General features: G+C 52.8%; 1 protein-coding gene across 1 annotated transcript in view; it reads left to right on the top strand.

Annotated features, from left to right (window-relative positions):
- Positions 1–1,160: 1,160 nt before the first annotated feature.
- LOC132386558 (zyxin-like) overlaps positions 1,161–26,850 on the top strand; it is a 51,532-nt gene continuing 25,842 nt past the window's right edge. Inside the window, exon 1 of the mRNA XM_059958837.1 lies at positions 1,161–1,348. Coding sequence (XP_059814820.1) covers positions 1,312–1,348 — 37 coding nt within the window. The 5' untranslated portion in view covers positions 1,161–1,311. The remainder of the gene's footprint in view (positions 1,349–26,850) is intronic.

Here is a 26,850-nt window from a genome sequence, read left to right as displayed (position 1 = left end):
GAATCTCCCTCCACACCGTCCCATCACACTCTCCCGGGTCAGACACAGAGTGAATCTCCCTCCACACCGTCCCATCACACACTCCCGGGGTCAGACACAGAGTGAATCTCCCTCCACACCGTCCCATCACAAACTCCTGGGGTCAGACACAGAGTGAATCTCCTTCAACACCGTCCCATCACACACTCCCGGGGTCAGACACAGAGTGAATCTCCCTCACACCGTCCCATCACACACTCCCGGGTCAGACACAGAGTGAATCTCCCTCCACACCGTCCCATCACACACTCCCGGGGTCAGACACAGAGTGAATCTCCCTCCGCACCGTCCCATCACACACTCCCGGGGTCAGACACAGAGTGAATCTCCTCCGCACCGTCCCATCACACACTCCCGGGTCAGACACAGAGTGAATCTCCCTCCGCACCGTCCCATCACACACTCCCGGGGTCAGACACAGAGTGAATCTCCCTCCACACCGTCCATCACACACTCCCGGGGTCAGACACAGAGTGAATCTCCCTCCACACCGTCCCATCACACACTCCCGGGTCAGACACGGAGTGAATCTCCCTCCACACCGTCCCCTCACACACTCCCGGAGTCAGACATAGAGTGAATCTCCCTCCACACCGTCCCATCACACACTCCCGGGGTCAGACACAGAGTGAATCTCCCTCCATACCGTCCCATCACACACTCCCGGGGTCAGACACAGAGTGAATCTCCCCCCGCACCGTCCCATCACACACTCCCGGGGTCAGACAGGGAGTGAATCTCCCTCCACACCACCCCATCACACAATCCGGGGTCAGACACAGGGTGAATCTCCCTCCACACCGTCCATCACACAGTCCCAGGTTCAGACAGAGTGAATCTCCCTCCTCACCATCCCATCACACACTCCCGGGGGTCAGACACAGAGTGAATCTCCCTCCACACCGTCCCATCACACACTCCCGGGGTCAGACACGGAGTGAATCTCCCTCCACACCGTCCCATCACACAGTCCCAGGTTCAGACAGAGTGAATCTCCCTCCACACCGTCCCATCACACAGTCCCAGGGTCAGACAGAGTGAATCTCCCTCCAAACCGTCCCATCACACACTCCCGGGGTCAGACACAGAGTGAATCTCCCTCCACACCGTTCCATCACACACTCCCCTTGTTACCTCACACAACTGCCTTTGTTACAGAGTGAATCTCTGTTACAGCTTGCCCGCCCGGCTGGGGAAGCGGAGAGAGCCTCCCCCCTCAGCTACAGGGACGTGCAGGAACTGGAGAATCTGGCCCAGAACCTGATTCGGGAGATGGACAAGCAGCCCGATGTGCAGACTGGGACTGGCGGTGAGTAATCCTCCCCACCCCAGCCTGAGTGAGATTCATTGAGAACCAATTGCTGATCCCTCTGTCTGATTGATCACCCGTCTGTCCCTCATTTACCTGTCTCTACCACTGCACCTGTCACACACCCACCGCTCTCTGTGTAAAACCGCTGATGCTTTCCTCTGATCTCCGGAGAAATTATTCCCCTTTTCCACCCTCCCTCGGGAAAAAGTCACCTCGGACACAGATAGAGTGGATGTGGAGAGGATGTTTCCTGTAGTGGGGGAGTCTAGGACCAGAGGACACAGACAGAGTGGATGTGGAGAGGATGTTTCCTGTAGTGGGGGAGTCTAGGACCAGAGGACACAGATAGAGTGGATGTTGAGAGGATGTTTCCTGTAGTGGGTGAGTCTAGGACCAGAGGGACCTGATAGAGTGGATGTGGAGAGGATGTTTCCTGTAGTGGGGGAGTCTAGGACCAGAGGACACAGATAGATTGGATGTGGAGAGGATGTTTCCTGTAGTGGGGAAGTCTAGGACCAGAGGACACAGATAGAGTGGATGTGGAGAGGATGTTTCCTGTAGTGGGGGAGTCTAGGACCAGAGGACACAGATAGAGTGGATGTGGAGAGGATGTTTCCTATAGTGGGGGAGTCTAGGACCAGAGGACACAGATAGAGTGGATGTGGAGAGGATGTTTCCTGTCGTGGGGGAGTCTAGGACCAGAGGACACAGAGAGAATGGATGTGGAGAGGATGTTTCCTGTAGTGGGGGAGTCTAGGACCAGAGGACACAGATAGAGTGGATGTGGAGAGGATGTTTCCTGTAGTGGGGGAGTCTAGGACCAGAGGACACAGATAGAGTGGATGTGGAGAGGTTGTTTCCTGTAGTGAGGAAGTCTAGGACCAGAGGACACAGATAGAGTGGATGTGGAGAGGTTGTTTCCTGTACTGAGGGAGTCTAGGACCAGAGGACACAGAGAGAGTGGATGTGGAGAGGATGTTTCCTGTAGTGGGGGAGTCTAGGACCAGAGGACACAGACAGAGTGGATGTGGAGAGGATGTTTCCTGTAGTGGGGGAGTCTAGGACCAGAGGACAGAGAGAGTGGATGTGGAGAGGATGTTTCCTGTAGTGGGGGAGTCTAGGACCAGAGGACACAGATAGATTGGATGTGGAGAGGATGTTTCCTGTAGTGGGGGAGTCTAGGACCAGAGGACACAGATAGAGTGGATGTGGAGAGGATGTTTCCTGTAGTGGGGGAGTCTAGGACCAGAGGATACAGATAGAGTGGATGTGGAGAGGATGTTTCCTATAGTAGGGGAGTCTAGGACCAGAGGACACAGATAGAGTGGATGTGGAGAGGATGTTTCCTGTAGTGGGGGAGTCTAGGACCAGAGGACAAAGACAGAGTGGATGTGGAGAGGATGTTTCCTATAGTGGGGGAGTCTAGGACCAGAGGACACAGATAGAGTGGATGTGGAGAGGATGTTTCCTGTCGTGGGGGAGTCTAGGACCAGAGGACACAGATAGAGTGGATGTGGAGAGGATGTTTTCTGTAGTGGGGGAGTCTAGGACCAGAGGACACAGATAGAGTGGATGTGGAGAGGATGTTTCCTGTTGTGGGGGAGTCTAGGACCAGAGGACACAGAGAGAGTGGATGTGGAGAGGAAGTTTCCTGTAGTGGGGGAGACTAGGACCAGAGGACACAAAGAGAGTGGATGTGGAGAGGATGTTTCCTGTAGTGGGGGAGTCTAGGACCAGAGGACACAGATAGAGTGGATGTGGAGAGGATGTTTCCTGTGGTGGGGGAGTCTAGGACCAGAGGACACAGATAGAGTGGATGTGGAGAGGATGTTTCCTGTAGTGGGGGAGTCTAGGACCAGAGGACACAGATAGAGTGGATGTGGAGAGGTTGTTTCCTGTAGTGAGGGAGTCTAGGACCAGAGGACACAGATAGAGTGGATGTGGAGAGGTTGTTTCCTGTACTGAGGGAGTCTAGGACCAGAGGACACAGAGAGAGTGGATGTGGAGAGGATGTTTCCTGTAGTGGGGGAGTCTAGGACCAGAGGGCACAGATAGAGTGGATGTGGAGAGGATGTTTCCTATAGTCGGGGAGTCTAGGACCAGAGGACACAGATAGAGTGGATGTGGAGAGGATGTTTCCTGTAGTGGGGGAGTCTAGGACCAGAGGACACAGAGAGAGTGGATGTGGAGAGGATGTTTCCTGCAGTGGGGGAGTCTAGGACCAGAGGACACAGATAGAGTGGATGTGGAGAGGATGTTTCCTGTAGTGGGGGAGTCTAGGACCAGAGGACACAGATAGAGTGGATGTGGAGAGGATGTTTCCTGCAGTGGGGGAGTCTAGGACCAGAGGGCACAGATAGAGTGGATGTGGAGAGGATGTTTCCTATAGTGGGGGAGTCTAGGACCAGAGGACACAGATTGAGTGGATGTGGAGAGGATGTTTCCTGTAGTCGGGGAGTCTAGGACCAGAGGACACAGATAGAGTGGATGTGGAGAGGATGTTTCCTGTAGTGGGGGAGTCTAGGACCAGAGGACACAGAGAGAGTGGACGTGGAGAGGATGTTTCCTGCAGTGGTGGAGTCTAGGACCAGAGGACACAGATAGAGTGGATGTGGAGAGGATGTTTCCTGTAGTGGCGGAGTCTAGGACCAGAGGACACAGATAGAGTGGTTGTGGAGAGGATGTTTCCTGTAGTGGGGGAGTCTAGGACCAGAGGACACAGAGAGAGTGGATGTGGAGAGGATGTTTCCTGCAGTGGGAGAGTCTAGGACCAGAGGACACAGATAGAGTGGATGTGGAGAGGATGTTTCCTGTAGTGGGGGAGTCTAGGACCAGAGAACACAGATAGAGTGGATGTGGAGTGGATGTTTCCTGTAGTGGGGGAGTCTCGCACCAGAGGACACAGATAGAGTGGATGTGGAGAGGATGTTTCCTGTAGTGGGGGAGTCTAGGACCAGAGGACACACATAGAGTAGATGTGGAGAGGATGTTTCCTGTAGTGGGGGAGTCTAGGACCAGAGGACACAGATAGAGTGGATGTGGAGAGGATGTTTCCTGTAGTGGGTGAGTCTAGGACCAGAGGACACAGATAGAGTGGATGTGGAGAGGATGTTTCCTGTAGTGGGGGAGTCTAGGACCAGAGGACACACATAGAGTGGATGTGGAGAGGATGTTTCCTGTAGTGGGGGAGTCTAGGACCAGAGGACACAGATAGAGTGGATGTGGAGAGGATGTTTCCTGCAGTGGGGGAGTCTAGGACCAGAGGACACAGATGGAGTGGATGCGGAGAGGATGTTTCCTGTAGTGGGGGAGTCTAGGACCAGAGGACACACATAGAGTGGATGTGGAGAGGATGTTTCCAGTAGTGGGGGAGTCTAGGACCAGAGGACACAGATAGAGTGGATGTGGAGAGGATGTTTCCTGCAGTGGGGGAGTCTAGGACCAGAGGACACAGATAGAGTGGATGCGGAGAGGATGTTTCCTGTAGTGGGGGAGTCTAGGACCAGAGGACACAGATAGAGTGGATGTGGAGAGGATGTTTCCTATAGTGGGGGAGTCTAGGACCTGAGAACACAGATAGAGTGGATGTGGAGAGGATGTTTCATGTAGTGGGGGAGTCTCGGACCAGAGGACACAGATAGAGTGGATGTGGAGAGGATGTTTCCTGTAGTGGGGGAGTCTAGGACCAGAGGACACACATAGAGTGGATGTGGAGAGGATGTTTCCTGTAGTGGGGGAGTCTAGGACCAGAGGACACAGATAGAGTGGATGTGGAGAGGATGTTTCCTGTAGTGGGTGAGTCTAGGACCAGAGGACACAGATAGAGTGGATGTGGAGAGGATGTTTCCTGTAGTGGGGGAGTCTAGGACCAGAGGACGCTGATAGAGTGGAAGTGGAGAGGATGTTTCCTGCAGTGGGTGAGTCTAGGAGTAGAGGACACAGATAGAGTGGATGTGGAGAGGATGTTTCCTATAGTGGGGAGTCTAGGACCAGAGGACACAGAGAGAATGGATGTGGAGAGGAAGTTTCCTGTAGTGGGGGAGTCTAGGACCAGAGGACACAAAGAGAGTGGATGTGGAGAGGATGTTTCCTGTAGTGGGGGAGTCTAGGACCAGAGGACACAGATAGAGTGGATGTGGAGAGGATGTTTCCTGTGGTGGGGGAGTCTAGGACCAGAGGACACAGATAGAGTGGATGTGGAGAGGATGTTTCCTATAGTGGGGGAGTCTAGGACCAGAGGACACAGATAGAGTGGATGTGGAGAGGATGTTTCCTGTAGTGGGGGAGTCTAGGACCAGAGGACACAGATAGAGTGGATGTGGAGAGGTTGTTTCCTGTAGTGAGGGAGTCTAGGACCAGAGGACACAGATAGAGTGGATGTGGAGAGGTTGTTTCCTGTACTGAGGGAGTCTAGGACCAGAGGACACAGAGAGAGTGGATGTGGAGTGGATGTTTCCTGTAGTGGGGGAGTCTAGGACCAGAGGACACAGAGAGAGTGGATGTGGAGAGGATGTTTCCTGTAGTGGGGGAGTCTAGGACCAGAGGACACAGAGAGAGTGGATGTGGAGAGGATGTTTCCTGTTGTGGGGGAGTCTAGGACCAGAGGACACAGAGAGAGTGGATGTGGAGAGGATGTTTCCTGTAGTGGGGGAGTCTAGGACCAGAGGACACAGATAGAGTGGATGTGGAGAGGATGTTTCCTGTAGTGGGGGAGTCTAGGACCAGAGGACAGAGAGAGTGGATGTGGAGAGGATGTTTCCTGTAGTGGGGGAGTCTAGGACCAGAGGACACAGATAGATTGGATGTGGAGAGGATGTTTCCTGTAGTGGGGGAGTCTAGGACCAGAGGACACAGATAGAGTGGATGTGGAGAGGATGTTTCCTGTAGTGGGGGAGTCTAGGACCAGAGGATACAGATAGAGTGGATGTGGAGAGGATGTTTCCTGTAGTGGGGGAGTCTAGGACCAGAGGACAAAGACAGAGTGGATGCGGAGAGGATGTTTCCTGTAGTGGGGGAGTCTAGGACCAGAGGACACACATAGAGTGGATGTGGAGAGGATGTTTCCAGTAGTGGGGGAGTCTAGGACCAGAGGACACAGATAGAGTGGATGTGGAGAGGATGTTTCCTGCAGTGGGGGAGTCTAGGACCAGAGGACACAGATAGAGTGGATGCGGAGAGGATGTTTCCTGTAGTGGGGGAGTCTAGGACCAGAGGACACAGATAGAGTGGATGTGGAGAGGATGTTTCCTATAGTGGGGGAGTCTAGGACCTGAGAACACAGATAGAGTGGATGTGGAGAGGATGTTTCCTGTAGTGGGGGAGTCTCGGACCAGAGGACACAGATAGAGTGGATGTGGAGAGGATGTTTCCTGTAGTGGGGGAGTCTAGGACCAGAGGACACACATAGAGTGGATGTGGAGAGGATGTTTCCTGTAGTGGGGGAGTCTAGGACCAGAGGACACAGATAGAGTGGATGTGGAGAGGATGTTTCCTGTAGTGGGTGAGTCTAGGACCAGAGGACACAGATAGAGTGGATGTGGAGAGGATGTTTCCTGTAGTGGGGGAGTCTAGGACCAGAGGACGCTGATAGAGTGGAAGTGGAGAGGATGTTTCCTGCAGTGGGTGAGTCTAGGAGTAGAGGACACAGATAGAGTGGATGTGGAGAGGATGTTTCCTATAGTGGGGAGTCTAGGACCAGAGGACACAGAGACAATGGATGTGGAGAGGAAGTTTCCTGTAGTGGGGGAGTCTAGGACCAGAGGACACAAAGAGAGTGGATGTGGAGAGGATGTTTCCTGTAGTGGGGGAGTCTAGGACCAGAGGACACAGATAGAGTGGATGTGGAGAGGATGTTTCCTGTGGTGGGGGAGTCTAGGACCAGAGGACACAGATAGAGTGGATGTGGAGAGGATGTTTCCTATAGTGGGGGAGTCTAGGACCAGAGGACACAGATAGAGTGGATGTGGAGAGGATGTTTCCTGTAGTGGGGGAGTCTAGGACCAGAGGACACAGATAGAGTGGATGTGGAGAGGTTGTTTCCTGTAGTGAGGGAGTCTAGGACCAGAGGACACAGATAGAGTGGATGTGGAGAGGTTGTTTCCTGTACTGAGGGAGTCTAGGACCAGAGGACACAGAGAGAGTGGATGTGGAGTGGATGTTTCCTGTAGTGGGGGAGTCTAGGACCAGAGGACACAGAGAGAGTGGATGTGGAGAGGATGTTTCCTGTAGTGGGGGAGTCTAGGACCAGAGGACACAGAGAGAGTGGATGTGGAGAGGATGTTTCCTGTTGTGGGGGAGTCTAGGACCAGAGGACACAGAGAGAGTGGATGTGGAGAGGATGTTTCCTGTAGTGGGGGAGTCTAGGACCAGAGGACACAGATAGAGTGGATGTGGAGAGGATGTTTCCTGTAGTGGGGGAGTCTAGGACCAGAGGACAGAGAGAGTGGATGTGGAGAGGATGTTTCCTGTAGTGGGGGAGTCTAGGACCAGAGGACACAGATAGATTGGATGTGGAGAGGATGTTTCCTGTAGTGGGGGAGTCTAGGACCAGAGGACACAGATAGAGTGGATGTGGAGAGGATGTTTCCTGTAGTGGGGGAGTCTAGGACCAGAGGATACAGATAGAGTGGATGTGGAGAGGATGTTTCCTGTAGTGGGGGAGTCTAGGACCAGAGGACAAAGACAGAGTGGATGTGGAGAGGATGTTTCCTATAGTGGGGGAGTCTAGGACCAGAGGACACAGATAGAGTGGATGTGGAGAGGATGTTTCCTGTCGTGGGGGAGTCTAGGACCAGAGGACACAGATAGAGTGGATGTGGAGAGGATGTTTTCTGTAGTGGGGGAGTCTAGGACCAGAGGACACAGATAGAGTGGATGTGGAGAGGATGTTTCCTGTTGTGGGGGAGTCTAGGACCAGAGGACACAGAGAGAGTGGATGTGGAGAGGAAGTTTCCTGTAGTGGGGGAGACTAGGACCAGAGGACACAAAGAGAGTGGATGTGGAGAGGATGTTTCCTGTAGTGGGGGAGTCTAGGACCAGAGGACACAGATAGAGTGGATGTGGAGAGGATGTTTCCTGTGGTGGGGGAGTCTAGGACCAGAGGACACAGATAGAGTGGATGTGGAGAGGATGTTTCCTGTAGTGGGGGAGTCTAGGACCAGAGAACACAGATAGAGTGGATGTGGAGAGGATGTTTCCTGTAGTGGGTGAGTCTAGGACCAGAGGACACAGATAGAGTGGATGTGGAGAGGATGTTTCCTGTAGTGGGGGAGTCTAGGACCAGAGGACACAGAGAGAGTGGATGTGGAGAGGATGTTTCCTGCAGTGGGGGAGTCTAGGACCAGAGGACACAGATAGAGTGGATGCGGAGAGGATGTTTCCTGTAGTGGGGGTCTAGGACCAGAGGACACACATAGAGTGGATGTGGAGAGGATGTTTCCAGTAGTGGGGGAGTCTAGGACCAGAGGACACAGATAGAGTGGATGTGGAGAGGATGTTTCCTGCAGTGGGGGAGTCTAGGACCAGAGGACACAGATAGAGTGGATGCGGAGAGGATGTTTCCTGTAGTGGGGGAGTCTAGGACCAGAGGACACAGATAGAGTGGATGTGGAGAGGATGTTTCCTATAGTGGGGGAGTCTAGGACCTGAGAACACAGATAGAGTGGATGTGGAGAGGATGTTTCCTGTAGTGGGGGAGTCTCGGACCAGAGGACACAGATAGAGTGGATGTGGAGAGGATGTTTCCTGTAGTGGGGGAGTCTAGGACCAGAGGACACACATAGAGTGGATGTGGAGAGGATGTTTCCTGTAGTGGGGGAGTCTAGGACCAGAGGACACAGATAGAGTGGATGTGGAGAGGATGTTTCCTGTAGTGGGTGAGTCTAGGACCAGAGGACACAGATAGAGTGGATGTGGAGAGGATGTTTCCTGTAGTGGGGGAGTCTAGGACCAGAGGACGCTGATAGAGTGGAAGTGGAGAGGATGTTTCCTGCAGTGGGTGAGTCTAGGAGTAGAGGACACAGATAGAGTGGATGTGGAGAGGATGTTTCCTATAGTGGGGAGTCTAGGACCAGAGGACACAGAGAGAATGGATGTGGAGAGGATGTTTCCTGTGGTGGGGGAGTCTAGGACCAGAGGACACAGATAGAGTGGATGTGGAGAGGATGTTTCCTATAGTGGGGGAGTCTAGGACCAGAGGACACAGATAGAGTGGATGTGGAGAGGATGTTTCCTGTAGTGGGGGAGTCTAGGACCAGAGGACACAGATAGAGTGGATGTGGAGAGGTTGTTTCCTGTAGTGAGGGAGTCTAGGACCAGAGGACACAGATAGAGTGGATGTGGAGAGGTTGTTTCCTGTACTGAGGGAGTCTAGGACCAGAGGACACAGAGAGAGTGGATGTGGAGTGGATGTTTCCTGTAGTGGGGGAGTCTAGGACCAGAGGACACAGAGAGAGTGGATGTGGAGAGGATGTTTCCTGTAGTGGGGGAGTCTAGGACCAGAGGACACAGAGAGAGTGGATGTGGAGAGGATGTTTCCTGTTGTGGGGGAGTCTAGGACCAGAGGACACAGAGAGAGTGGATGTGGAGAGGATGTTTCCTGTAGTGGGGGAGTCTAGGACCAGAGGACACAGATAGAGTGGATGTGGAGAGGATGTTTCCTGTAGTGGGGGAGTCTAGGACCAGAGGACAGAGAGAGTGGATGTGGAGAGGATGTTTCCTGTAGTGGGGGAGTCTAGGACCAGAGGACACAGAGAGAATGGATGTGGAGAGGATGTTTCCTGTAGTGGGGGAGTCTAGGACCAGAGGACACAGATAGAGTGGATGTGGAGAGGATGTTTCCTGTAGTGGGGGAGTCTAGGACCAGAGGACACAGATAGAGTGGATGTGGAGAGGTTGTTTCCTGTAGTGAGGAAGTCTAGGACCAGAGGACACAGATAGAGTGGATGTGGAGAGGTTGTTTCCTGTACTGAGGGAGTCTAGGACCAGAGGACACAGAGAGAGTGGATGTGGAGTGGATGTTTCCTGTAGTGGGGGAGTCTAGGACCAGAGGACACAGAGAGAGTGGATGTGGAGAGGATGTTTCCTGTAGTGGGGGAGTCTAGGACCAGAGGACACAGAGAGAGTGGATGTGGAGAGGATGTTTCCTGTTGTGGGGGAGTCTAGGACCAGAGGACACAGAGAGAGTGGATGTGGAGAGGATGTTTCCTGTAGTGGGGGAGTCTAGGACCAGAGGACACAGATAGAGTGGATGTGGAGAGGATGTTTCCTGTAGTGGGGGAGTCTAGGACCAGAGGACAGAGAGAGTGGATGTGGAGAGGATGTTTCCTGTAGTGGGGGAGTCTAGGACCAGAGGACACAGAGAGAATGGATGTGGAGAGGATGTTTCCTGTAGTGGGGGAGTCTAGGACCAGAGGACACAGATAGAGTGGATGTGGAGAGGATGTTTCCTGTAGTGGGGGAGTCTAGGACCAGAGGACACAGATAGAGTGGATGTGGAGAGGTTGTTTCCTGTTGTGAGGAAGTCTAGGACCAGAGGACACAGATAGAGTGGATGTGGAGAGGTTGTTTCCTGTACTGAGGGAGTCTAGGACCAGAGGACACAGAGAGAGTGGATGTGGAGAGGATGTTTCCTGTAGTGGGGGAGTCTAGGACCAGAGGACACAGACAGAGTGGATGTGGAGAGGATGTTTCCTGTAGTGGGGGAGTCTAGGACCAGAGGACAGAGAGAGTGGATGTGGAGAGGATGTTTCCTGTAGTGGGGGAGTCTAGGACCAGAGGACACAGATAGATTGGATGTGGAGAGGATGTTTCCTGTAGTGGGGGAGTCTAGGACCAGAGGACACAGATAGAGTGGATGTGGAGAGGATGTTTCCTGTAGTGGGGGTGTCTAGGACCAGAGGATACAGATAGAGTGGATGTGGAGAGGATGTTTCCTATAGTAGGGGAGTCTAGGACCAGAGGACACAGATAGAGTGGATGTGGAGAGGATGTTTCCTGTAGTGGGGGAGTCTAGGACCAGAGGACAAAGACAGAGTGGATGTGGAGAGGATGTTTCCTATAGTGGGGGAGTCTAGGACCAGAGGACACAGATAGAGTGGATGTGGAGAGGATGTTTCCTGTCGTGGGGGAGTCTAGGACCAGAGGACACAGATAGAGTGGATGTGGAGAGGATGTTTTCTGTAGTGGGGGAGTCTAGGACCAGAGGACACAGATAGAGTGGATGTGGAGAGGATGTTTCCTGTTGTGGGGGAGTCTAGGACCAGAGGACACAGAGAGAGTGGATGTGGAGAGGAAGTTTCCTGTAGTGGGGGAGACTAGGACCAGAGGACACAAAGAGAGTGGATGTGGAGAGGATGTTTCCTGTAGTGGGGGAGTCTAGGACCAGAGGACACAGATAGAGTGGATGTGGAGAGGATGTTTCCTGTGGTGGGGGAGTCTAGGACCAGAGGACACAGATAGAGTGGATGTGGAGAGGATGTTTCCTGTAGTGGGGGAGTCTAGGACCAGAGGACACAGATAGAGTGGATGTGGAGAGGTTGTTTCCTGTAGTGAGGGAGTCTAGGACCAGAGGACACAGATAGAGTGGATGTGGAGAGGTTGTTTCCTGTACTGAGGGAGTCTAGGACCAGAGGACACAGAGAGAGTGGATGTGGAGAGGATGTTTCCTGTAGTGGGGGAGTCTAGGACCAGAGGGCACAGATAGAGTGGATGTGGAGAGGATGTTTCCTATAGTCGGGGAGTCTAGGACCAGAGGACACAGATAGAGTGGATGTGGAGAGGATGTTTCCTGTAGTGGGGGAGTCTAGGACCAGAGGACACAGAGAGAGTGGATGTGGAGAGGATGTTTCCTGCAGTGGGGGTGTCTAGGACCAGAGGACACAGATAGAGTGGATGTGGAGAGGATGTTTCCTGTAGTGGGGGAGTCTAGGACCAGAGGACACAGATAGAGTGGATGTGGAGAGGATGTTTCCTGCAGTGGGGGAGTCTAGGACCAGAGGGCACAGATAGAGTGGATGTGGAGAGGATGTTTCCTATAGTGGGGGAGTCTAGGACCAGAGGACACAGATTGAGTGGATGTGGAGAGGATGTTTCCTGTAGTCGGGGAGTCTAGGACCAGAGGACACAGATAGAGTGGATGTGGAGAGGATGTTTCCTGTAGTGGGGGAGTCTAGGACCAGAGGACACAGAGAGAGTGGACGTGGAGAGGATGTTTCCTGCAGTGGTGGAGTCTAGGACCAGAGGACACAGATAGAGTGGATGTGGAGAGGATGTTTCCTGTAGTGGCGGAGTCTAGGACCAGAGGACACAGATAGAGTGGTTGTGGAGAGGATGTTTCCTGTAGTGGGGGAGTCTAGGACCAGAGGACACAGAGAGAGTGGATGTGGAGAGGATGTTTCCTGCAGTGGGAGAGTCTAGGACCAGAGGACACAGATAGAGTGGATGTGGAGAGGATGTTTCCTGTAGTGGGGGAGTCTAGGACCAGAGAACACAGATAGAGTGGATGTGGAGAGGATGTTTCCTGTAGTGGGGGAGTCTCGCACCAGAGGACACAGATAGAGTGGATGTGGAGAGGATGTTTCCTGTAGTGGAGGAGTCTAGGACCAGAGGACACACATAGAGTAGATGTGGAGAGGATGTTTCCTGTAGTGGGGGAGTCTAGGACCAGAGGACACAGATAGAGTGGATGTGGAGAGGATGTTTCCTGTAGTGGGTGAGTCTAGGACCAGAGGACACAGATAGAGTGGATGTGGAGAGGATGTTTCCTGTAGTGGGGGAGTCTAGGACCAGAGGACACACATAGAGTGGATGTGGAGAGGATGTTTCCTGTAGTGGGGGAGTCTAGGACCAGAGGACACAGATAGAGTGGATGTGGAGAGGATGTTTCCTGCAGTGGGGGAGTCTAGGACCAGAGGACACAGATGGAGTGGATGCGGAGAGGATGTTTCCTGTAGTGGGGGAGTCTAGGACCAGAGGACACACATAGAGTGGATGTGGAGAGGATGTTTCCAGTAGTGGGGGAGTCTAGGACCAGAGGACACAGATAGAGTGGATGCGGAGAGGATGTTTCCTGTAGTGGGGGAGTCTAGGACCAGAGGACACAGATAGAGTGGATGTGGAGAGGATGTTTCCTGTAGTGGGTGAGTCTAGGACCAGAGGACACAGATAGAGTGGATGTGGAGAGGATGTTTCCTGTAGTGGGGGAGTCTAGGACCAGAGGACGCTGATAGAGTGGAAGTGGAGAGGATGTTTCCTGCAGTGGGTGAGTCTAGGAGTAGAGGACACAGATAGAGTGGATGTGGAGAGGATGTTTCCTATAGTGGGGAGTCTAGGACCAGAGGACACAGAGAGAATGGATGTGGAGAGGAAGTTTCCTGTAGTGGGGGAGTCTAGGACCAGAGGACACAAAGAGAGTGGATGTGGAGAGGATGTTTCCTGTAGTGGGGGAGTCTAGGACCAGAGGACACAGATAGAGTGGATGTGGAGAGGATGTTTCCTGTGGTGGGGGAGTCTAGGACCAGAGGACACAGATAGAGTGGATGTGGAGAGGATGTTTCCTATAGTGGGGGAGTCTAGGACCAGAGGACACAGATAGAGTGGATGTGGAGAGGATGTTTCCTGTAGTGGGGGAGTCTAGGACCAGAGGACACAGATAGAGTGGATGTGGAGAGGTTGTTTCCTGTAGTGAGGGAGTCTAGGACCAGAGGACACAGATAGAGTGGATGTGGAGAGGTTGTTTCCTGTACTGAGGGAGTCTAGGACCAGAGGACACAGAGAGAGTGGATGTGGAGTGGATGTTTCCTGTAGTGGGGGAGTCTAGGACCAGAGGACACAGAGAGAGTGGATGTGGAGAGGATGTTTCCTGTAGTGGGGGAGTCTAGGACCAGAGGACACAGAGAGAGTGGATGTGGAGAGGATGTTTCCTGTAGTGGGGGAGTCTAGGACCAGAGGACACAGATAGAGTGGATGTGGAGAGGATGTTTCCTGTAGTGGGGGAGTCTAGGACCAGAGGACAGAGAGAGTGGATGTGGAGAGGATGTTTCCTGTAGTGGGGGAGTCTAGGACCAGAGGACACAGATAGATTGGATGTGGAGAGGATGTTTCCTGTAGTGGGGGAGTCTAGGACCAGAGGACACAGATAGAGTGGATGTGGAGAGGATGTTTCCTGTAGTGGGGGAGTCTAGGACCAGAGGATACAGATAGAGTGGATGTGGAGAGGATGTTTCCTGTAGTGGGGGAGTCTAGGACCAGAGGACAAAGACAGAGTGGATGCGGAGAGGATGTTTCCTGTAGTGGGGGAGTCTAGGACCAGAGGACACACATAGAGTGGATGTGGAGAGGATGTTTCCAGTAGTGGGGGAGTCTAGGACCAGAGGACACAGATAGAGTGGATGTGGAGAGGATGTTTCCTGCAGTGGGGGAGTCTAGGACCAGAGGACACAGATAGAGTGGATGCGGAGAGGATGTTTCCTGTAGTGGGGGAGTCTAGGACCAGAGGACACAGATAGAGTGGATGTGGAGAGGATGTTTCCTATAGTGGGGGAGTCTAGGACCTGAGAACACAGATAGAGTGGATGTGGAGAGGATGTTTCCTGTAGTGGGGGAGTCTCGGACCAGAGGACACAGATAGAGTGGATGTGGAGAGGATGTTTCCTGTAGTGGGGGAGTCTAGGACCAGAGGACACACATAGAGTGGATGTGGAGAGGATGTTTCCTGTAGTGGGGGAGTCTAGGACCAGAGGACACAGATAGAGTGGATGTGGAGAGGATGTTTCCTGTAGTGGGTGAGTCTAGGACCAGAGGACACAGATAGAGTGGATGTGGAGAGGATGTTTCCTGTAGTGGGGGAGTCTAGGACCAGAGGACGCTGATAGAGTGGAAGTGGAGAGGATGTTTCCTGCAGTGGGTGAGTCTAGGAGTAGAGGACACAGATAGAGTGGATGTGGAGAGGATGTTTCCTATAGTGGGGAGTCTAGGACCAGAGGACACAGAGAGAATGGATGTGGAGAGGAAGTTTCCTGTAGTGGGGGAGTCTAGGACCAGAGGACACAAAGAGAGTGGATGTGGAGAGGATGTTTCCTGTAGTGGGGGAGTCTAGGACCAGAGGACACAGATAGAGTGGATGTGGAGAGGATGTTTCCTGTGGTGGGGGAGTCTAGGACCAGAGGACACAGATAGAGTGGATGTGGAGAGGATGTTTCCTATAGTGGGGGAGTCTAGGACCAGAGGACACAGATAGAGTGGATGTGGAGAGGATGTTTCCTGTAGTGGGGGAGTCTAGGACCAGAGGACACAGATAGAGTGGATGTGGAGAGGTTGTTTCCTGTAGTGAGGGAGTCTAGGACCAGAGGACACAGATAGAGTGGATGTGGAGAGGTTGTTTCCTGTACTGAGGGAGTCTAGGACCAGAGGACACAGAGAGAGTGGATGTGGAGTGGATGTTTCCTGTAGTGGGGGAGTCTAGGACCAGAGGACACAGAGAGAGTGGATGTGGAGAGGATGTTTCCTGTAGTGGGGGAGTCTAGGACCAGAGGACACAGAGAGAGTGGATGTGGAGAGGATGTTTCCTGTTGTGGGGGAGTCTAGGACCAGAGGACACAGAGAGAGTGGATGTGGAGAGGATGTTTCCTGTAGTGGGGGAGTCTAGGACCAGAGGACACAGATAGAGTGGATGTGGAGAGGATGTTTCCTGTAGTGGGGGAGTCTAGGACCAGAGGACAGAGAGAGTGGATGTGGAGAGGATGTTTCCTGTAGTGGGGGAGTCTAGGACCAGAGGACACAGATAGATTGGATGTGGAGAGGATGTTTCCTGTAGTGGGGGAGTCTAGGACCAGAGGACACAGATAGAGTGGATGTGGAGAGGATGTTTCCTGTAGTGGGGGAGTCTAGGACCAGAGGATACAGATAGAGTGGATGTGGAGAGGATGTTTCCTGTAGTGGGGGAGTCTAGGACCAGAGGACAAAGACAGAGTGGATGTGGAGAGGATGTTTCCTATAGTGGGGGAGTCTAGGACCAGAGGACACAGATAGAGTGGATGTGGAGAGGATGTTTCCTGTCGTGGGGGAGTCTAGGACCAGAGGACACAGATAGAGTGGATGTGGAGAGGATGTTTTCTGTAGTGGGGGAGTCTAGGACCAGAGGACACAGATAGAGTGGATGTGGAGAGGATGTTTCCTGTTGTGGGGGAGTCTAGGACCAGAGGACACAGAGAGAGTGGATGTGGAGAGGAAGTTTCCTGTAGTGGGGGAGACTAGGACCAGAGGACACAGATAGAGTGGATGTGGAGAGGATGTTTCCTGTAGTGGGGGAGTCTAGGACCAGAGGACACACATAGAGTGGATGTGGAGAGGATGTTTCCTGTAGTGGGGGAGTCTAGGACCAGAGGACACAGATAGAGTGGATGTGGAGAGGATGTTTCCTGCAGTGGGGGAGTCTAGGACCAGAGGACACAGATGGAGTGGATGCGGAGAGGATGTTTCCTGTAGTGGGGGAGTCTAGGACCAGAGGACACACATAGAGTGGATGTGGAGAGGATGTTTCCAGTAGTGGGGGAGTCTAGGACCAGAGGACACAGATAGAGTGGATGCGGAGAGGATGTTTCCTGTAGTGGGGGAGTCTAGGACCAGAGGACACAGATAGAGTGGATGTGGAGAGGATGTTTCCTGTAGTGGGTGAGTCTAGGACCAGAGGACACAGATAGAGTGGATGTGGAGAGGATGTTTCCTGTAGTGGGGGAGTCTAGGACCAGAGGACGCTGATAGAGTGGAAGTGGAGAGGATGTTTCCTGCAGTGGGTGAGTCTAGGAGTAGAGGACACAGATAGAGTGGATGTGGAGAGGATGTTTCCTATAGTGGGGAGTCTAGGACCAGAGGACACAGAGAGAATGGATGTGGAGAGGAAGTTTCCTGTAGTGGGGGAGTCTAGGACCAGAGGACACAAAGAGAGTGGATGTGGAGAGGATGTTTCCTGTAGTGGGGGAGTCTAGGACCAGAGGACACAGATAGAGTGGATGTGGAGAGGATGTTTCCTGTGGTGGGGGAGTCTAGGACCAGAGGACACAGATAGAGTGGATGTGGAGAGGATGTTTCCTATAGTGGGGGAGTCTAGGACCAGAGGACACAGATAGAGTGGATGTGGAGAGGATGTTTCCTGTAGTGGGGGAGTCTAGGACCAGAGGACACAGATAGAGTGGATGTGGAGAGGTTGTTTCCTGTAGTGAGGGAGTCTAGGACCAGAGGACACAGATAGAGTGGATGTGGAGAGGTTGTTTCCTGTACTGAGGGAGTCTAGGACCAGAGGACACAGAGAGAGTGGATGTGGAGTGGATGTTTCCTGTAGTGGGGGAGTCTAGGACCAGAGGACACAGAGAGAGTGGATGTGGAGAGGATGTTTCCTGTAGTGGGGGAGTCTAGGACCAGAGGACACAGAGAGAGTGGATGTGGAGAGGATGTTTCCTGTAGTGGGGGAGTCTAGGACCAGAGGACACAGATAGAGTGGATGTGGAGAGGATGTTTCCTGTAGTGGGGGAGTCTAGGACCAGAGGACAGAGAGAGTGGATGTGGAGAGGATGTTTCCTGTAGTGGGGGAGTCTAGGACCAGAGGACACAGATAGATTGGATGTGGAGAGGATGTTTCCTGTAGTGGGGGAGTCTAGGACCAGAGGACACAGATAGAGTGGATGTGGAGAGGATGTTTCCTGTAGTGGGGGAGTCTAGGACCAGAGGATACAGATAGAGTGGATGTGGAGAGGATGTTTCCTGTAGTGGGGGAGTCTAGGACCAGAGGACAAAGACAGAGTGGATGCGGAGAGGATGTTTCCTGTAGTGGGGGAGTCTAGGACCAGAGGACACACATAGAGTGGATGTGGAGAGGATGTTTCCAGTAGTGGGGGAGTCTAGGACCAGAGGACACAGATAGAGTGGATGTGGAGAGGATGTTTCCTGCAGTGGGGGAGTCTAGGACCAGAGGACACAGATAGAGTGGATGCGGAGAGGATGTTTCCTGTAGTGGGGGAGTCTAGGACCAGAGGACACAGATAGAGTGGATGTGGAGAGGATGTTTCCTATAGTGGGGGAGTCTAGGACCTGAGAACACAGATAGAGTGGATGTGGAGAGGATGTTTCCTGTAGTGGGGGAGTCTCGGACCAGAGGACACAGATAGAGTGGATGTGGAGAGGATGTTTCCTGTAGTGGGGGAGTCTAGGACCAGAGGACACACATAGAGTGGATGTGGAGAGGATGTTTCCTGTAGTGGGGGAGTCTAGGACCAGAGGACACAGATAGAGTGGATGTGGAGAGGATGTTTCCTGTAGTGGGTGAGTCTAGGACCAGAGGACACAGATAGAGTGGATGTGGAGAGGATGTTTCCTGTAGTGGGGGAGTCTAGGACCAGAGGACGCTGATAGAGTGGAAGTGGAGAGGATGTTTCCTGCAGTGGGTGAGTCTAGGAGTAGAGGACACAGATAGAGTGGATGTGGAGAGGATGTTTCCTATAGTGGGGAGTCTAGGACCAGAGGACACAGAGAGAATGGATGTGGAGAGGAAGTTTCCTGTAGTGGGGGAGTCTAGGACCAGAGGACACAAAGAGAGTGGATGTGGAGAGGATGTTTCCTGTAGTGGGGGAGTCTAGGACCAGAGGACACAGATAGAGTGGATGTGGAGAGGATGTTTCCTGTGGTGGGGGAGTCTAGGACCAGAGGACACAGATAGAGTGGATGTGGAGAGGATGTTTCCTATAGTGGGGGAGTCTAGGACCAGAGGACACAGATAGAGTGGATGTGGAGAGGATGTTTCCTGTAGTGGGGGAGTCTAGGACCAGAGGACACAGATAGAGTGGATGTGGAGAGGTTGTTTCCTGTAGTGAGGGAGTCTAGGACCAGAGGACACAGATAGAGTGGATGTGGAGAGGTTGTTTCCTGTACTGAGGGAGTCTAGGACCAGAGGACACAGAGAGAGTGGATGTGGAGTGGATGTTTCCTGTAGTGGGGGAGTCTAGGACCAGAGGACACAGAGAGAGTGGATGTGGAGAGGATGTTTCCTGTAGTGGGGGAGTCTAGGACCAGAGGACACAGAGAGAGTGGATGTGGAGAGGATGTTTCCTGTTGTGGGGGAGTCTAGGACCAGAGGACACAGAGAGAGTGGATGTGGAGAGGATGTTTCCTGTAGTGGGGGAGTCTAGGACCAGAGGACACAGATAGAGTGGATGTGGAGAGGATGTTTCCTGTAGTGGGGGAGTCTAGGACCAGAGGACAGAGAGAGTGGATGTGGAGAGGATGTTTCCTGTAGTGGGGGAGTCTAGGACCAGAGGACACAGATAGATTGGATGTGGAGAGGATGTTTCCTGTAGTGGGGGAGTCTAGGACCAGAGGACACAGATAGAGTGGATGTGGAGAGGATGTTTCCTGTAGTGGGGGAGTCTAGGACCAGAGGATACAGATAGAGTGGATGTGGAGAGGATGTTTCCTGTAGTGGGGGAGTCTAGGACCAGAGGACAAAGACAGAGTGGATGTGGAGAGGATGTTTCCTATAGTGGGGGAGTCTAGGACCAGAGGACACAGATAGAGTGGATGTGGAGAGGATGTTTCCTGTCGTGGGGGAGTCTAGGACCAGAGGACACAGATAGAGTGGATGTGGAGAGGATGTTTTCTGTAGTGGGGGGGTCTAGGACCAGAGGACACAGATAGAGTGGATGTGGAGAGGATGTTTCCTGTTGTGGGGGAGTCTAGGACCAGAGGACACAGAGAGAGTGGATGTGGAGAGGAAGTTTCCTGTAGTGGGGGAGACTAGGACCAGAGGACACAAAGAGAGTGGATGTGGAGAGGATGTTTCCTGTAGTGGGGGAGTCTAGGACCAGAGGACACAGATAGAGTGGATGTGGAGAGGATGTTTCCTGTGGTGGGGGAGTCTAGGACCAGAGGACACAGATAGAGTGGATGTGGAGAGGATGTTTCCTGTAGTGGCGGAGTCTAGGACCAGAGGACACAGATAGAGTGGTTGTGGAGAGGATGTTTCCTGTAGTGGGGGAGTCTAGGACCAGAGGACACAGAGAGAGTGGATGTGGAGAGGATGTTTCCTGCAGTGGGAGAGTCTAGGACCAGAGGACACAGATAGAGTGGATGTGGAGAGGATGTTTCCTGTAGTGGGGGAGTCTAGGACCAGAGAACACAGATAGAGTGGATGTGGAGAGGATGTTTCCTGTAGTGGGGGAGTCTCGCACCAGAGGACACAGATAGAGTGGATGTGGAGAGGATGTTTCCTGTAGTGGGGGAGTCTAGGACCAGAGGACACACATAGAGTAGATGTGGAGAGGATGTTTCCTGTAGTGGGGGAGTCTAGGACCAGAGGACACAGATAGAGTGGATGTGGAGAGGATGTTTCCTGTAGTGGGTGAGTCTAGGACCAGAGGACACAGATAGAGTGGATGTGGAGAGGATGTTTCCTGTAGTGGGGGAGTCTAGGACCAGAGGACACAGATGGAGTGGATGCGGAGAGGATGTTTCCTGTAGTGGGGGAGTCTAGGACCAGAGGACACACATAGAGTGGATGTGGAGAGGATGTTTCCAGTAGTGGGGGAGTCTAGGACCAGAGGACACAGATAGAGTGGATGTGGAGAGGATGTTTCCTGCAGTGGGGGAGTCTAGGACCAGAGGACACAGATAGAGTGGATGCGGAGAGGATGTTTCCTGTAGTGGGGGAGTCTAGGACCAGAGGACACAGATAGAGTGGATGTGGAGAGGATGTTTCCTATAGTGGGGGAGTCTAGGACCTGAGAACACAGATAGAGTGGATGTGGAGAGGATGTTTCCTGTAGTGGGGGAGTCTCGGACCAGAGGACACAGATAGAGTGGATGTGGAGAGGATGTTTCCTGTAGTGGGGGAGTCTAGGACCAGAGGACACACATAGAGTGGATGTGGAGAGGATGTTTCCTGTAGTGGGGGAGTCTAGGACCAGAGGACACAGATAGAGTGGATGTGGAGAGGATGTTTCCTGTAGTGGGTGAGTCTAGGACCAGAGGACACAGATAGAGTGGATGTGGAGAGGATGTTTCCTGTAGTGGGGGAGTCTAGGACCAGAGGACGCTGATAGAGTGGAAGTGGAGAGGATGTTTCCTGCAGTGGGTGAGTCTAGGAGTAGAGGACACAGATAGAGTGGATGTGGAGAGGATGTTTCCTATAGTGGGGAGTCTAGGACCAGAGGACACAGAGAGAATGGATGTGGAGAGGAAGTTTCCTGTAGTGGGGGAGTCTAGGACCAGAGGACACAAAGAGAGTGGATGTGGAGAGGATGTTTCCTGTAGTGGGGGAGTCTAGGACCAGAGGACACAGATAGAGTGGATGTGGAGAGGATGTTTCCTGTGGTGGGGGAGTCTAGGACCAGAGGACACAGATAGAGTGGATGTGGAGAGGATGTTTCCTATAGTGGGGGAGTCTAGGACCAGAGGACACAGATAGAGTGGATGTGGAGAGGATGTTTCCTGTAGTGGGGGAGTCTAGGACCAGAGGACACAGATAGAGTGGATGTGGAGAGGTTGTTTCCTGTAGTGAGGGAGTCTAGGACCAGAGGACACAGATAGAGTGGATGTGGAGAGGTTGTTTCCTGTACTGAGGGAGTCTAGGACCAGAGGACACAGAGAGAGTGGATGTGGAGTGGATGTTTCCTGTAGTGGGGGAGTCTAGGACCAGAGGACACAGAGAGAGTGGATGTGGAGAGGATGTTTCCTGTAGTGGGGGAGTCTAGGACCAGAGGACACAGAGAGAGTGGATGTGGAGAGGATGTTTCCTGTAGTGGGGGAGTCTAGGACCAGAGGACACAGATAGAGTGGATGTGGAGAGGATGTTTCCTGTAGTGGGGGAGTCTAGGACCAGAGGACAGAGAGAGTGGATGTGGAGAGGATGTTTCCTGTAGTGGGGGAGTCTAGGACCAGAGGACACAGATAGATTGGATGTGGAGAGGATGTTTCCTGTAGTGGGGGAGTCTAGGACCAGAGGACACAGATAGAGTGGATGTGGAGAGGATGTTTCCTGTAGTGGGGAGACTAGGACCAGAGGACACAGATAGAGTGGATGTGGAGAGGGTGTTTCCTATAGTGGGGGAGTCTAGGACCAGAGGACAAAGACAGAGTGGATGCGGAGAGGATGTTTCCTGTAGTGGGGGAGTCTAGGACCAGAGGACACACATAGAGTGGATGTGGAGAGGATGTTTCCAGTAGTGGGGGAGTCTAGGACCAGAGGACACAGATAGAGTGGATGTGGAGAGGATGTTTCCTGCAGTGGGGGAGTCTAGGACCAGAGGACACAGATAGAGTGGATGCGGAGAGGATGTTTCCTGTAGTGGGGGAGTCTAGGACCAGAGGACACAGATAGAGTGGATGTGGAGAGGATGTTTCCTATAGTGGGGGAGTCTAGGACCTGAGAACACAGATAGAGTGGATGTGGAGAGGATGTTTCCTGTAGTGGGGGAGTCTCGGACCAGAGGACACAGATAGAGTGGATGTGGAGAGGATGTTTCCTGTAGTGGGGGAGTCTAGGACCAGAGGACACACATAGAGTGGATGTGGAGAGGATGTTTCCTGTAGTGGGGGAGTCTAGGACCAGAGGACACAGATAGAGTGGATGTGGAGAGGATGTTTCCTGTAGTGGGTGAGTCTAGGACCAGAGGACACAGATAGAGTGGATGTGGAGAGGATGTTTCCTGTAGTGGGGGAGTCTAGGACCAGAGGACACAGATAGAGTGGATGTGGAGAGGATGTTTCCTGTAGTGGGGGAGTCTAGGACCAGAGGACGCTGATAGAGTGGAAGTGGAGAGGATGTTTCCTGCAGTGGGTGAGTCTAGGAGTAGAGGACACAGATAGAGTGGATGTGGAGAGGATGTTTCCTATAGTGGGGAGTCTAGGACCAGAGGACACAGAGAGAATGGATGTGGAGAGGAAGTTTCCTGTAGTGGGGGAGTCTAGGACCAGAGGACACAAAGAGAGTGGATGTGGAGAGGATGTTTCCTGTAGTGGGGGAGTCTAGGACCAGAGGACACAGATAGAGTGGATGTGGAGAGGATGTTTCCTGTGGTGGGGGAGTCTAGGACCAGAGGACACAGATAGAGTGGATGTGGAGAGGATGTTTCCTATAGTGGGGGAGTCTAGGACCAGAGGACACAGATAGAGTGGATGTGGAGAGGATGTTTCCTGTAGTGGGGGAGTCTAGGACCAGAGGACACAGATAGAGTGGATGTGGAGAGGTTGTTTCCTGTAGTGAGGGAGTCTAGGACCAGAGGACACAGATAGAGTGGATGTGGAGAGGTTGTTTCCTGTACTGAGGGAGTCTAGGACCAGAGGACACAGAGAGAGTGGATGTGGAGTGGATGTTTCCTGTAGTGGGGGAGTCTAGGACCAGAGGACACAGAGAGAGTGGATGTGGAGAGGATGTTTCCTGTAGTGGGGGAGTCTAGGACCAGAGGACACAGAGAGAGTGGATGTGGAGAGGATGTTTCCTGTTGTGGGGGAGTCTAGGACCAGAGGACACAGAGAGAGTGGATGTGGAGAGGATGTTTCCTGTAGTGGGGGAGTCTAGGACCAGAGGACACAGATAGAGTGGATGTGGAGAGGATGTTTCCTGTCGTGGGGGAGTCTAGGACCAGAGGACACAGATAGAGTGGATGTGGAGAGGATGTTTCCTGTAGTGGGGGAGTCTAGGACCAGAGGACACAGATAGAGTGGATGTGGAGAGGATGTTTCCTGTAGTGGGTGAGTCTAGGACCAGAGGACACAGATAGAGTGGATGTGGAGAGGATGTTTCCTGTAGTGGGGGAGTCTAGGACCAGAGGACGCTGATAGAGTGGAAGTGGAGAGGATGTTTCCTGCAGTGGGTGAGTCTAGGAGTAGAGGACACAGATAGAGTGGATGTGGAGAGGATGTTTCCTATAGTGGGGAGTCTAGGACCAGAGGACACAGAGAGAATGGATGTGGAGAGGAAGTTTCCTGTAGTGGGGGAGTCTAGGACCAGAGGACACAAAGAGAGCGGATGTGGAGAGGATGTTTCCTGTAGTGGGGGAGTCTAGGACCAGAGGACACAGATAGAGTGGATGTGGAGAGGATGTTTCCTGTGGTGGGGGAGTCTAGGACCAGAGGACACAGATAGAGTGGATGTGGAGAGGATGTTTCCTATAGTGGGGGAGTCTAGGACCAGAGGACACAGATAGAGTGGATGTGGAGAGGATGTTTCCTGTAGTGGGGGAGTCTAGGACCAGAGGACACAGATAGAGTGGATGTGGAGAGGTTGTTTCCTGTAGTGAGGGAGTCTAGGACCAGAGGACACAGATAGAGTGGATGTGGAGAGGTTGTTTCCTGTACTGAGGGAGTCTAGGACCAGAGGACACAGAGAGAGTGGATGTGGAGTGGATGTTTCCTGTAGTGGGGGAGTCTAGGACCAGAGGACACAGAGAGAGTGGATGTGGAGAGGATGTTTCCTGTAGTGGGGGAGTCTAGGACCAGAGGACACAGAGAGAGTGGATGTGGAGAGGATGTTTCCTGTTGCGGGGGAGTCTAGGACCAGAGGACACAGAGAGAGTGGATGTGGAGAGGATGTTTCCTGTAGTGGGGGAGTCTAGGACCAGAGGACACAGATAGAGTGGATGTGGAGAGGATGTTTCCTGTAGTGGGGGAGTCTAGGACCAGAGGACAGAGAGAGTGGATGTGGAGAGGATGTTTCCTGTAGTGGGGGAGTCTAGGACCAGAGGACACAGATAGATTGGATGTGGAGAGGATGTTTCATGTAGTGGGAGAGTCTAGGACCAGAGGACACAGATAGAGTGGATGTGGAGAGGATGTTTCCTGTAGTGGGGGAGTCTAGGACCAGAGGATACAGATAGAGTGGATGTGGAGAGGATGTTTCCTGTAGTGGGGGAGTCTAGGACCAGAGGACAAAGACAGAGTGGATGTGGAGAGGATGTTTCCTATAGTGGGGGAGTCTAGGACCAGAGGACACAGATAGAGTGGATGTGGAGAGGATGTTTCCTGTCGTGGGGGAGTCTAGGACCAGAGGACACAGATAGAGTGGATGTGGAGAGGATGTTTTCTGTAGTGGGGGAGTCTAGGACCAGAGGACACAGATAGAGTGGATGTGGAGAGGATGTTTCCTGTTGTGGGGGAGTCTAGGACCAGAGGACACAGAGAGAGTGGATGTGGAGAGGAAGTTTCCTGTAGTGGGGGAGACTAGGACCAGAGGACACAAAGAGAGTGGATGTGGAGAGGATGTTTCCTGTAGTGGGGGAGTCTAGGACCAGAGGACACAGATAGAGTGGATGTGGAGAGGATGTTTCCTGTGGTGGGGGAGTCTAGGACCAGAGGACACAGATAGAGTGGATGTGGAGAGGATGTTTCCTGTAGTGGGGGAGTCTAGGACCAGAGGACACAGATAGAGTGGATGTGGAGAGGATGTTTCCTGTAGTGGGTGAGTCTAGGACCAGAGGACACAGATAGAGTGGATGTGGAGAGGATGTTTCCTGTAGTGGGGGAGTCTAGGACCAGAGGACACACATAGAGTGGATGTGGAGAGGATGTTTCCTGTAGTGGGGGAGTCTAGGACCAGAGGACACAGATAGAGTGGATGTGGAGAGGATGTTTCCTGCAGTGGGGGAGTCTAGGACCAGAGGACACAGATAGAGTGGATGCGGAGAGGATGTTTCCTGTAGTGGGGGAGTCTAGGACCAGAGGACACACATAGAGTGGATGTGGAGAGGATGTTTCCAGTAGTGGGGGAGTCTAGGACCAGAGGACACAGATAGAGTGGATGTGGAGAGGATGTTTCCTGCAGTGGGGGAGTCTAGGACCAGAGGACACAGATAGAGTGGATGCGGAGAGGATGTTTCCTGTAGTGGGGGAGTCTAGGACCAGAGGACACAGATAGAGTGGATGTGGAGAGGATGTTTCCTATAGTGGGGGAGTCTAGGACCTGAGAACACAGATAGAGTGGATGTGGAGAGGATGTTTCCTGTAGTGGGGGAGTCTCGGACCAGAGGACACAGATAGAGTGGATGTGGAGAGGATGTTTCCTGTAGTGGGGGAGTCTAGGACCAGAGGACACACATAGAGTGGATGTGGAGAGGATGTTTCCTGTAGTGGGGGAGTCTAGGACCAGAGGACACAGATAGAGTGGATGTGGAGAGGATGTTTCCTGTAGTGGGTGAGTCTAGGACCAGAGGACACAGATAGAGTGGATGTGGAGAGGATGTTTCCTGTAGTGGGGGAGTCTAGGACCAGAGGACGCTGATAGAGTGGAAGTGGAGAGGATGTTTCCTGCAGTGGGTGAGTCTAGGAGTAGAGGACACAGATAGAGTGGATGTGGAGAGGATGTTTCCTATAGTGGGGAGTCTAGGACCAGAGGACACAGAGAGAATGGATGTGGAGAGGAAGTTTCCTGTAGTGGGGGAGTCTAGGACCAGAGGACACAAAGAGAGCGGATGTGGAGAGGATGTTTCCTGTAGTGGGGGAGTCTAGGACCAGAGGACACA

This window comes from Hypanus sabinus, unplaced genomic scaffold (genome assembly GCF_030144855.1).
Source record: "Hypanus sabinus isolate sHypSab1 unplaced genomic scaffold, sHypSab1.hap1 scaffold_1208, whole genome shotgun sequence".
NCBI classification, from domain to species: Eukaryota; Metazoa; Chordata; class Chondrichthyes; order Myliobatiformes; family Dasyatidae; genus Hypanus; species Hypanus sabinus.
This window is presented reverse-complemented; position numbering and strand designations above follow the sequence as displayed.